This window comes from Chaetodon trifascialis, chromosome 13, assembly GCF_039877785.1.
Source record: "Chaetodon trifascialis isolate fChaTrf1 chromosome 13, fChaTrf1.hap1, whole genome shotgun sequence".
Taxonomy (NCBI): domain Eukaryota; kingdom Metazoa; phylum Chordata; class Actinopteri; order Chaetodontiformes; family Chaetodontidae; genus Chaetodon; species Chaetodon trifascialis.
This window is the reverse complement of record NC_092068.1, coordinates 27,303,442-27,316,822: the sequence shown is the minus strand read 5'-3', so window position 1 is coordinate 27,316,822 and position 13,381 is coordinate 27,303,442. Positions and strand designations below refer to the sequence as shown.

The 13,381-nt window shown below is 49.3% G+C and overlaps 1 protein-coding gene across 1 annotated transcript in view; it reads right to left on the bottom strand.

Moving 5' to 3' along the window:
- LOC139341058 (pro-neuregulin-3, membrane-bound isoform) overlaps nucleotides 1-13,381 on the bottom strand; it is a 289,701-nt gene that overhangs the window by 102,243 nt on the left and 174,077 nt on the right. The window contains exon 2 of the mRNA XM_070977329.1: nucleotides 12,598-12,727. Coding sequence (XP_070833430.1) covers nucleotides 12,598-12,727 — 130 coding nt within the window. The remainder of the gene's footprint in view (nucleotides 1-12,597; nucleotides 12,728-13,381) is intronic.

The following is a 13,381-nucleotide window of genomic DNA, read 5'->3' as shown; positions in this document are numbered from 1 at the left end:
GCTGAAAACAGCGTACGTGCACACAGAACAGAACAGGCTGCTGAAACGGCCCAGCTGCACGCTGCACATCCATTTCACCCGCTTCAGCGCGTCACTCAGCCTGACTGAAAGAGGTGATGGACGGTTCGTCCCATAATTCAATGCACAACAGTTAAAAGCAATCATGGGCGATGATGATGATGATGATGATGATGATGATGAAGATGATTGGGTTGGAATAACTTTCAGATTTTCTAAACTGAACTGAGTCAGCGTGTTGTTCTTATGGCTTGAATGATGATTAGGAAAACAGCATGGTGGTAGTGTCCTTCTCCAACTGTGGGCGAGCACCACCTGAAGGACACATGGTGTCCCTCCTCTGCTGGTGAGGAACTCTTTCAGAGGGGAGACATTTTGGAGCCTGAGTCCTTCTTGGCGGACACTCAGTCCTCATCTCTCCAAAGGGCTGTTTGGGGGTCGGGGTGTGATTTCAGGGTCAATGTTGGACTGGGCAGAGGTGACAATGACCCTAACCCAGTACTGAAAGGAGTACTCTGAGCCAGAGTCCTCAGAGTACAAGTACTCAGAGTACCCGTGTCCATTCCTTCATGTGTACTTTGGTGCCTGTGTGCATGTTTGTCTCCATGTTCCTGTGAGGGAATGTTTACAGTCCGTGTGCTGGTATGTTTGAGCCTTCATGTGTGTGTTTGTTAGCTCGCACATGCCTGTGTGTGTGTGTGTGTGTGTGTGTGTGTGTGTGTGTGTGTGTGTGTGTGTGTGTGTGTGTGTGTGTGTGTGTGTGTGTGTGTGTGTGTGTCAGGTTGAGCTCCGCCGACATGAGAAGTGCTAGACTTTGACACGGAAGCTTGTCAGCATCCATCAGGATCACTGCCATCATTCTCACAGCCTCCCACCCCTGCACCTCCTCTCTCCTTCCTCCTCTCCTCCTCTTCCTCTCAGTAGTTGTACTCTGGAGATACTATCTCATCCACTCACATTTGAGGGCTGTGCAGAGGAGCGCCGTCACACATGCACTCACCTCCCTCCCTCCTCTCTCCTCTCCTCTTCTCCTCCCCTCCCTCTCCTCTTCTCCTCCCCTCCCTCCTCTCTTCTCCTCCCTCCCTCCCTCCCTCCCTCCTCTCCTCCCCTCCCTCCCTCCCTCCCTCCTCTCCTCCCTGCTCTCTCCTTCCCTCCCTCCCTCCTCTCTCCTCTCCTCTCCCCTCCCTACCTCCCTACTCTCCTCTCCTCCTCTTCTGCCTCCCTCCCTCCCTCCTGTGTAGAGGAGCGCCATCACACATGCCCTCTCCTCCCTCCTCTCCCTCCCTCCCTCCCTCCCTCCCTCCCTCCCTTCCTCCTCTTCTCCTCCCCTCCCTCCACTCTCCTCTCCCTCCCTCCCTTCCTCCTCTTCTACTCCCCTCCCTCCCTCCACTCTCCTCTCCTCTCCTTCCCTCCCTTCCTCCTCTTCTCCTCCCCTCCCTCCCTCCCTCCCTCCCTCCCTCCTGTGTAGAGGAGCGCCGTCACACATGCCCTCTCCTCCCTCCATCACTCGTCCACGTGCTCGTCCCTCCGCTCAGTAACGAGCTGACAGCAGACAGCCGGACGTCGGACAGACCTACAGCACGTCAGGACGTCTCCGACACACGCTAGCTGCAATCTATAGCCAACTTGACCACAGCTGGGATTCAGCCTGAAGCAAAGCATTGTGGGGCTGCGAACCCTGAAATAGTTTCTCCACTCTTGGCCAGGCACAAACAGCCGCACAGAAAACCAAAAAAAGAGAAATAATGGCTCCATTATTGGCTGTTTGTGCTGCACATGATTATCTTTTTATAGCCAGCAGTGTTTATGTACACACATAAACGAACCACCCACGCTAACGTTTCTGCTGTCACCCAGACGCGCACACACCAACGCAGGCAATAAACCATTACACGCAGTAAGAAACATGTTAAATGCAGATTAGGGAGCAGGAATAAGAAATCATACGAGTGTCTGTTTAACCAATCTGTTAATATGTGAGGCCTGAAGGAGGTTTGAGTTTATTCACCTTATTCAGTTCTCATGACTCAAAACAAGTCATGACGAAGCAGCATGATTCATATTTCATATTTATTTATTCCTGCTGATTCCATAAAGGCAGTAATAAAACGGCACATGCTTGTTTATTTATTAAGTATTGCTGTTAACATCTGAGGGACTGGATCCCACTTCCTCCCCGTGTTGTGAGAGGGCAACAGGAATTTTACGCCTTGAATCCAAACACTGTGCAGGTCCTGAGATTATTTTTGGTACGCTCAGTGAAAGTATGTGTTTGCTGTGGATGTCAGACTGTTTTAATAAAAACCTTTTATGCTTTTAAGATGATAACGCTGTGTGCGAGAAGCACAAACCAGGACACCCAGAGCCAAAACTGCAAATCCTGCATCTGCTGGCACGACTTTGGTCTTAATTTAGAAGCCTCGGTCATCATCCTCTGTGGCAATAACAACATTTTTCATCACTAAGATAACAGATATGTCATCTGGGAATGAGGCTTCTTTATAAAGGACGTCTGACAGTAGACTGCATTGAATTGTGGGATGCTAACAGCTAAATGACATCAGTAGCTCCAAGTCAGTATCCCCTGCAGATGAAGTGGTTTGGATAATCTGCCTAAACTAGCAGGTAATTAGGATTAGTGAATGGGTTTCTGGTCACATGACCATCTGCTGCTGCTGCTGTTTACCTTTCAGTCACAAACACTTCAACATTCACTTTAAGAGCCTGAAAAACTGACTGGCAGTCCAAACAAACGGGATTAAGTGACACGAACACGCTCTCATTCCTCGGTCAAGCTATCAATAATAAATGTCTGCTGAGACTTTCAAAATATCATTTCTAAACATTTCAGGTGACGTAGCAGTTTGCTTTGGTTCAGGCGTCAAACACTGGTTCAGGTGTAGGGCAAGATGGCGGTACTTCCTGAAAACAGCAACACTGACTGTTGGTTCAGTGTTGAGCTCTGGTCTCCTGGCTGAGGGGACTTTGTCTCCCTGCACTGTCTCCCTGTGTTGGCCCTCTGCCCTGTCATTATCGCCCCCTGCTGGTCCTGCAGCTTCACACATACCTGCACTGTCCACACCTTCATGTCCACTACACACCTGGGCGGCTAACAGCCACAACAGCTCATGGAGCATGAGGATTTCAACAGGTGATTTCTGACTTTCAGGTGAGCTTTAATTGTTAGAAACTGGAAAAATGCAGCCTAACAGTTAATTCCACGGCCTGAAGAACGAGTCAAACAGCTGTTAGCTGAGCGTCAGCGTGTCATTGACCTTGGCCGGGTTTTGAAAGAGGAGCATGAAATATTCATGAGCACTGAAGGTGGGAGGAGGCTTGTGTATGCAGAGGTTGTGTGTGAGTCTGACCTCGTTATGGTTGTGAAGCATCCGTGTGTGTGTGTGTGTGTGTGTGTGTGTGTGTGTGTGTGTGTGTGTGTGTGTGTGTGTGTAATCAAGCCCTGCTCTGTGAGAACACACTGACTGAGGCTGCGTCTTGTTAGCCGCTGTGGAGACAGACGTGTCGGGCTTGAGGCTCCGCTGCCGTTTCAGAGTGAAGAGCAGCTCAGCGAGAAGTGACATCAGCAGGCAGGTGTAGCTCCCAGGTGACACTGGACAACCCGAGCGGCTTCACGCACACGCAGCTGGTCAGCTCTATAACTCTCTGAGCCTTTCCTTCCTTTCTGTAAATGTATGTTTCTACATGTTTCACCTCCTCGCTCTACAGCCAGTCGCGTGCTTTGCTTTGCAGAAACTCACCGCTGTGGCCTGAGCTCCGCGTCTGGGGAGAGATTCCCTGAGGCGCTCACGTCTTTGTGGTCAGCTTAAAACTTCAGAAATCAATAGTAATTCTCTGCGCCATCATTTCCTGTTTATTCAGAGTTCTACATCCTCTGGGGGGGGAGCAACGCGAACTCGGTCAGAGTTTTGGAGGGAAGAGGATGGTTCATTTGCATACATTTGCATTCCATTAACACATCAAACCTGCTGACTTGAAAGGGATGCCTTGATTAGGAACAGCACCAAATTACTGTATGTCTTCTTCCTCGCTCCCCTCTTCCTCTTGTCCTCTCACTATCTCCTCTGCCTCACCGCTGAGTATTGTTACTGTACACAGCGTGTGTGTGTTTGTGCATCATTATGGAGGATAATGCTGGAATATCCCTCAGCCTTTGATGTGTCAACACACTTCCTGTAACCTCATCTCCGCCTCTCGCCATCTTTCTTGTTCTTCCTCTGGCTTTTGTCTTACACCACGAGTTCAGGATCTTTCCTCAGAGCATCACTGACAGTGCTGGCAGAGCTGTCTAACATTTTAAATCCACGTGCTCATGTGTGTTATGTTTCCTGGCACTCCGACAAATTACTGTACACAGCACCGAATGCACAGCGCCATAGTATGTTAAAGACGAGCTGACTGCGGGGGTGTCGGAATATAAATGTGCTCCCATATCGCCGCTCACTGATTTATGTAATGAAATACATCCTGGCTGTCAGTCACTTCAAAAACACAGCAGGAACTCAAACAATGGTTTGTGCCATCTGCTTTCACTGTGTTCCATAGCATGAAACGGTCTGCAGCGAGCTCTCCAGCTGCAGGCGGCAGAACATGGAGAACATGTGGAAAAGAACGTCCTGGAAATCTTAAAACCATGTTAATATCAGTAAATATTTGGATTCTGCGTGGACATGTGATCTTTTCTCTTGGCAATTAAAACCCCTAACTCGCCAGTGGGCCAATCAGGATTCACGCTGAGCAGACAAACTTTACGCAAACTCACATAATAGTTAATAAAATGACGCTCAGGACGTCCAGAATATTTGATATTTAATAAATATTTAACTCGGGCTGTACCAAATGTCATTTTATGCAGTCAAAGCCTCTGTAGAGGTTTCTGAATGAAGCTTTGAATCAAATCCACTTTCTTTAATGAATACATGAAAGTGAATCAGTATCATCAACATAAATAAATGAAGGAGCACACTGATCCAATAAATGCACAAAAGACTGAAATAACTGCTGGAGCAGCGCGCTGATCCAGGCCTGCGCCTCCCTGAGCAGCACAGCATGAAAAGGTTGTTTCTGAGGTGAAACGCCAACAAATATGGAGTGAAGCAGAGTGTTTTATAGGGTAAAAACATCTCGAGTGAATGTCGAGTTTAACTGGAATCAGCTGGAACAATGCTGATAGTTTCTGTGGTCTGATGTTCATCTGCAGCTGAGCAGAAAAACAGGTTTAAACACAGAGGACATGCAAACATTTAGGAATGTGCCTTCGAAGCTTCAAACCATTCGGCACAGCCTCGGCCTACCAGCAGGGAAGACAGGTGGACATCACTTCCTCAGTGAGTCTGCACCAGGAAGTGTCCAGCAGAGAGGATGTTAGCATCGATGACTGCTGTAGTTTGTTTCCGTCACACTAGTTTACGCAGCGAGTTACCATCCGTGAATACAGTTTGTGCAGCTTTATGATTTCAATGCACAAACTGTGCTCTCAGTCCTTTATTCTTTCACACTTTTACCGCCGAGCATTAATGCAGTCTCTGCCTTGAAATCCTGAAAATGAAGTTTCTTCTCACTCTATTTTATCTGACTGCTTTAACATATTCTTCATCAAACTTAAAGACCTGCAGTTGGCAGCGTCGGGGTCCAGCAGCCGCGGGCTGCGAGGGCGACTCACAGGAAGACGTCACCGTGATTAATGCTCTCATTAGTCTGAGCACTTCTATTCATAACAGTGTGGAACTTGATAATTATTTAAAGCTTTCAGGGATTACCATCTGCAGTGCACGAGGTCCATGTCACACCCCTTCATCACATTCATACATGAGTGTTGTTACACCGACACAACAGACAGCAGACAGCAGACAGCAGACAACAGACAGCAGACAGCAGACAGCAGACAACAGACAGCAGACAGCAGGCAGCAGACAGCAGACAGCAGGCAGCAGACAGCAGGCAGCAGACAGCAGACAGCAGGCAGCAGACAGCAGGCAGCAGACAGCAGGCAGCAGACAGCAGACAGCAGGCAGCAGACAGCAGGCAGCAGACAGCAGGCAGCAGACAACAGACAACAGACAGCAGACAGCAGACAACAGACAGCAGACAGCAGACAACAGACAACAGACAGCAGACAACAGACAACAGACAACAGACAGCAGACAACAGACAGCAGACAACAGACAACAGACAACAGACAGCAGACAACAGACAGCAGACAGCAGACAACAGACAGCAGACAGCAGACAACAGACAACAGACAACAGACAGCAGACAACAGACAGCAGACAACAGACAGCAGACAACAGACAACAGACAACAGACAACAGACAACAGACAGCAGACAACAGACAGCAGACAACAGACAGCAGACAACAGACAGCAGACAGCAGACAACAGACAACAGACAACAGACAGCAGACAACAGACAGCAGACAACAGACAGCAGACAACAGACAGCAGACAGCAGACAACAGACAACAGACAACAGACAGCAGACAACAGACAGCAGACAACAGACAGCAGACAACAGACAGGAGCCACAGTGTCACTGTACTCAAATGAGCATATTCATAATGTTATGTTTGTCATAAGGAGCCTGAGCATTGTTCCACACACACACACACACACACACACACACACACACACACACACACACACACACACACACACACACACACTCTGCATATGTGTATGTTTGCCGAAGAGCCTTAATTGGATACTCCGTGCTGTTTACCAATCCCAGCGAGCTAATGCTATCGCACAATTAAACTCGTTAAATCTTGCTAATTAAAGCTAACAAAGACGTCAATACAAATCAATTGCACGTCGAGAAGCTGGAGAGTGGAGGGAATGGCATCACGGGGTCGGCTCATAATTAGAAAATCACACGTTGATCAGATATGCACCTCCTGCAGGAGGAGGAGCTCAGAGACAAACGTACAGCGACCACACGTGTGGTCGGCCGTGTGAGAGCAGCACGCTCACGTTTACGAGCTACAACCAAAACTGTGACGGTGCACTGAACAGCAGAGGGTGCACATGGTCACAACACTTCAACGTCTAGCAAATAACACGATGAGCACTGGAGCTGTGCTCCTCCACCTGTTGACGAGCTCGCTCTCTCGCTCCAGTGGAACAGCAGCGTCTTCCTTTGGTCGTCTTCAGCAGCCAGCGGCTGCAGTGAGAACAGGCTAAAAGAGGCTGAAAGGTCTGTCCAGCTGCATGGCTGGGTAATAACTCTCTGTAGTTGTGGAATATAAATAATGAGGTTGACTGAGTGGCTCAGTCCTCTGTGCTGCATCGACATCCTGACGGAGCTCATTCAGGCGTCACTGTGTCCTAACTGAATCAGCCCAAGTTTGGCCACCGTCGCTCGCACTCTCAACTTCTCCCAGTCACCTGGTTTCCTGGTTTCTACTGGTCTCCTTCCCTCCTTGGCTTCCTCCCCGGCACGCTGAGCGCTCCTCTTGGAGGATTCAGTGGTGGAAGGCGATGCATTCTGGCCACGCGGCCTCTTATCTGTTTAATTTTCTCCCACCTCGAAAGCATGCCACGGCATCCGCCTTGTTTATTACTGTCAGAGAGGCAGCAGTCCAACTCCCACTGGCGTGCCATTATTATCGCACAGATGGCGATGAGGGTTGAGAGAGAAAGACGAGTGAGGAGATGGAGAGAGCAGCGAGAGGGAGAGACTGAGAGGTGTTTTCCATTTTAAGAGCAAACACACGGTTTCTGAATGTCGGCAGAGTAGATGACAGTCTGTCCTCTGTAATGACGACAGACCTTCACACTGCTGTCTCCACACATGCACGCGCGCACACACACACACACACACGCACACATGCGCACACACACACGCGCGCGCTCACACACACACACACACACACACACACACACACACACACACACACACACACACACAGATGTGTGTTTTAGCATTCCATACAGTGAGCGTCTCACACACCTTCATCCCACAGGCTTTCTCCTGTCAAGCTAAATCCCTGCTGTCAGACACAGCACGGCACAGAGTGCACTGACCTCTCCATATATTCCTTGACTCCTGCTATGCTCACCGCTCGGATGTCGGGGTCTCTTGGGGTGACAGACAGACCACGTGTCCTTCCACGTGACCAGACGAAGACGTCAGGACCCTGGAGAGCGACATTTTCACACGGCTCATGTTGATTTCTGAGTCTGAGCCTCAGCATTAAGTTTGCATCCCAATAAGATGGAAAATGTTCTTCATTGAACATATTTTCTGGGTTTTGAGGAGTGATTTGGTGATTGGTCCATCAGAACGTGGAGACGTTTGGTTAAAGCTTGAACTCTGACGTACAGTGCTGTGAGGCTGAGCGGCTGAATGTGACGTGTTCGAGCGTTAACGTGCGACATGCAGCCCACACGCTTCAGGTGTCTGCTCTTTCATCACACGCCTTTTAATCCCCTTGTTTACTGGCAGCTTATATGTGTGTTAATGTTTCCAATTTCATGCAGGCTTCTTGTTAATTGGCTCGCCGGCATGTTTGTGTGTGCGAGCGGTGAGGGCAGCGTTATGTATTCCACTGAGCGGCCGCTCTCTGCACGTACGAGGCCCGAATCAATCCGGCGGCGCCCGTCCGTGGCCGATCGCTTTGGAAAAGCCCGAGGTCATCCAGGAAAGGAAAGACCAGAGGCAAGAGAGACGGGCGACGGATGAGGAGGATTGTGAGGAAGGAGGGAGGATTACATCCAGAGAGAAGAGGCGTGTCTGCTCAGCCTCCCCCCGCCTCCGCCCGGCTCGCTCTTTACCTCGTACCAACAGGAACGACTGCTATCAAGCATTCGACCTTTTCACACATCATTATCGCCCACACGTGATTTCTCTCTAACATCTGCTTATGGTGGGGGGGCAGGTTGCAGATCTTTTGATTCAGTCACAGCTTGGTTTGATCATCTTTGCTTGTTTTGGGTTCGTTACCTTGGTTAAGTCATCTTCAGGTTATCTGAGTGTTTCTTGCTTTTTAAAATCATCGCACGTGAATTTCATGAACTTTCTGTTCCTTTTAGAACAAGCTGCTGTTGAGTTTCATCGTCCTTTAATTGCGTCGCCAGGAGACAATATTTCCTAAAATATGATGCTTGTAGGTGGAAGCTCCGACACCTCCTGCGGGAGGAAGCTGTGATGAAATAGGTGGATGATGTAAAAGAAGAGGAAGGGAGATGAATAGCGAGGGACAGACGCACGCATGAGGACGGCAGTGCTCTTTGTTTGATGTCCTCATCACTGTCGAGCAACAGAAAGAGAAAACAATGAATGTCGCTTCTGGTGCAAACATCCCTGAGTCACATTCTGCTCATCATCTCTGTTCAGGGTCCCTGTGTGGGGAGAGGCTGACACAGCTGATGTTTTTAAAAATATTAGGAGGAGGAGGAGGACTTTCCCGTTTCTTCCTCAGCTGGTGAGAGTTCAGCTCTGCCGCCTGCAGCTCAGCTTCCAGCACACACGCCGTGCCAGGCCAGTGTTTGTGTGTCACCAATCTGCTCCTCCGCTCTGCAGAGCGCCGTGTCACACCCGCCTCATCGGTGGGGGCTTTGCAGGGATCTCCTCCAAACCCCTGCCCCCTCCACCTGCCAGGTGAGATTGCCTTTCTATCGCTCTGGAATATCCTCTCAACAAAGGGTGGCGAGACGGCTTAGCTAGCCCTTGTTGCTAACTAGACTGAGGGAGACCCTCTTTGTTCGGTCGACCAGCAGCAGGAAACAAATTATAAAGGCGCCGGAAACTGAATCCGACGCACCTCTGAAACCAGAATAAATAAAGGGTCCAGTAAGAAGAGAAGAGCTGTGAATCTTCAGCTCCTCTGGCTCAGCAGAGTGATGGAGATTGTTATTCAGAGAGCAGCACAAAACCCAGATATTAGAGCAAAGAGAGAGCTGATGAGAGCAAGAGCACACAGGCAAAGATATTTAAAGAGACATTATTTGAGCCAGTAATTTAGCCTAAAACTATCATTAGGCTTTTGTTCTTTTTGGGAAAATCCTGCTCAGATGAGAAAGCAGTTAATCAAATTCAGCATCTCATACTTCAGAGCGAGCCTTGGCCTCTCGCCATGTTCTGAAAATATTATCTTAGCACACTGACTCATTTACTGGTTAGCTGAGCACTAATGACTGAATGCCTGGCTGTGCTGCCTGAAGCAGTGAGCACTGTACTGAGGGTGTGTGCGTGTGCGTGTGCGTGTGCACGTGTATCAGAACAGGCCTTATGACTCACCCCCCCCCACCCCCCCCGTCCGTTCCCGTGGGTCGACAAACACGACCAGTGTGTGAACGGCGCTCTGGGGGCCGATGGGCGGGGAGGGGCTTGATGCTTGAGTTACGAGTGTTTGGAGGAAATCGTTGCACAAAGGATCAAGTTTCATCTCACCAATAAAAATGATTCATTCTGTGACAAATAACAGCACAAACCCGCTTAATTTGTCCCCATTAAACGTCCCGATTGATCACACTATTACAACCTGATTTGTCTCAATTTGTTGTGAACACAAATTGAATCAGATTATGCATTGATCCGGGGCCGGTTGGGGGTGGGGGGGGTGGTGGGGTCTGTCACTGTCTGCTTGATGAGGATAAATTAATCTCTAACAGCATGTCAGTGATCCTCTTTTCTCCATTCATGGTGAATTTTACTGATACAGTATTTGCTTTCTAATCTTCAGTCAGTCATTCTCGGGGGGCACAGAGTCACTGCAGGGGGGGCGTGGCTGACCACAGTCAAACTAAGTTGACTGATTATTAATTATGTTGGAAAACAAACGTCCAGCAGTTTGCTGATGGATCCTGCTGAACTTTATTTCACTAAAACACTTTTCCTCTTTTATCAGCGTCACTGATAGAAGTGGTGAGGTGGGGGACGTGGACTTCAGCGGGGAGCAGACACCCCCCCCCCCCCACTCTAAGTGTTAGTCCTGAAGCACTGAGCTCTGCTCGTGGCTTCACTGCCACCTCTCAGCTGTTGATGCTCCTCATGTTTCCCTCAGAAAGCTCATCGAGCGATGAAGCAGCTCAGATCAACTCTGCACATTTCTCTCCCTCCTCTGCCTCAAGACGATGCGTTCAAGGCCGTCTCGGTGTAAACCTTCTCTCTTCAACAGCCACACTTGTCCACGGCTTATGTTGCCATAGCAACGGAGGCGAGAACAGGAGGAGGTGAAAGCCCTCCCTCACGTCGGACTCCTCGTCCGCCTACAGCTCCACCTCGTCTCTGTCTGCTCCTCTTAAAGACACACCTGTGCTGCTGTGGACTTCATGTGGACTGTTGACCACAGGGACAGTGAGGACAATACAGTGAACACTGCAGAGGACAAACTAAAGAGGGGACGTTTATCAACTCTATTTGAGGGAGCAGAGCAAAGGACTCTGGGTATGACTGAGCCTGGCTCACTGTGGTGAGGACGCAGCGTCGGTCCAGTTTAGAGCAACACGGTGTAAACATCCAAACACCTGTTTGTTTGTTTGTTTGTTTGTTTGTTTGTTTGTTTGTTTGTGTGTGTGTGACTCTCACTTAGACTGCTGAGACACAGACACAGACACACACACACAGACACAGACACAGACACACACACAGACACAGACACACACACAGACACACACACACACACACACACACACAGACACACACACAGACACACACACACACACACACACAGACACACACACACACACACACACGCACACGCACACGCACACGCACACGCACACGCACACGCACACACACACACACACACACACACACACACACACACACACACCCCAGAGGAGTCAAAACAGGCTCTTTGAAAACAGGTCGGCTGGAAGTCCTGCGGTTAGATTTTGGAAAAAAGTTGTTCAGGGACTCAATTAGTAAAAGACCAAATCTGAACGGGCTGAGAGCCACGAGCTCACTGTCAGATCTGGGACAAGTAAGGCACACACACACACACACACACACACACACACACACACACACACACACACACACACACACACCATTACATTTCTGTATCTTGTGGAGAATCTGTGACTGAACGTGCAGATCAGTGCAAACCTTACAGAAGCACCTCTCAAACCCTGCGATGAGGCGGCCGCTAGTCAAGGTCAGCTGGTTTTTACTGAGTGATCTCAACACGTAAAACACACCAAACCTCACGAACTTCTTCACATTCAGTGATAGACATGAAGCATCCGTCCTCAAAACGAACACACATCCACAGACGGTCAGCCAGCCTTTGGAGTGAGCTCACACGCAGACACACATCAGTCAGGTTAATAAAGTTCACATCGTCAGTTATCTTCACGCATTTTCTCAAACCCAACCAACAGCATTCAACACAAAGTCTGGTCTCATCAGAGTGCACGGCGGCCACATCACAATCTACTCTGAGCCAAACCCTCAACGCTCCCGCTGGACGCCCGAAGAAGAGTCATCAGCAGGAGGAAACGACCACGTTCAATGAGGAAGGAGCAGAGGAGAGGAGGAGGAGGAGGAGGAGGAGGAGGAGGAGGAGGAGGAGGCCTTCCAATAACAACATGGACAATAAGCGCAGTTCAGTCACTTACTTGCAGTGCTTATGAGGCCCGCTGAGCGTCTCGATGACAAAGCACTCGCCACCGTTCAGGCAGTAGGCCAGGTCCTTCTCATGGCAGGGCTTAAAATGCTCCGAGTGCAGCGGCGGGACGGTGGGAGACGCTGCAGGACACACAAAGACACTCTTGTTAGCCAGAGAAAAGTAAATGTATATATTCTGTCATGAATGCACGTGGTGACAGGGTTAATTCATCTCTCTGTCCTGCAGCAGCCTATCGCTCCTCAGCATTCATTACTGTCTCTTTCTTCACTCTTCAGCTCTGCAAATAAATCATCACATCAGCCCAAACTGCAGTGGATAGAAAGCGTAGTTTTCCAGCAGAGGCGACTCACTCTTCATCAAAGGATCCATAACGAGCGTCTGCACGGCCTCACGGCGTACGGCACGCCGTGGATAATACCCAACACACCATTGTTTGTTTAGACCCTGCGATGCCACAGCAGAAGATGGATGGAGGACGAGTAATAATCTGTCCTGCTGTGATTAATACTCCGTGTGCTGTTGGAGAGCTTGACTTCTCCCAGCGATTTATCACAACATGCATGGCTGCTTGTGAACAGCACACAGTCGTGAGGGGATCTGCTCAGCGGGCCTTAATGGATGATCTTATCACTGAAATTAATAAGTGAGGCACCAGTTGCTTAAGAGGAAATATGGAAACGCTAAAGTGACCCCATCTTAACTGTAAAATCACGCCGCAATTAACGGCGTTCTCGGCACATTTGTGCTTGTTGAGGATAATTCATAAAACAGAA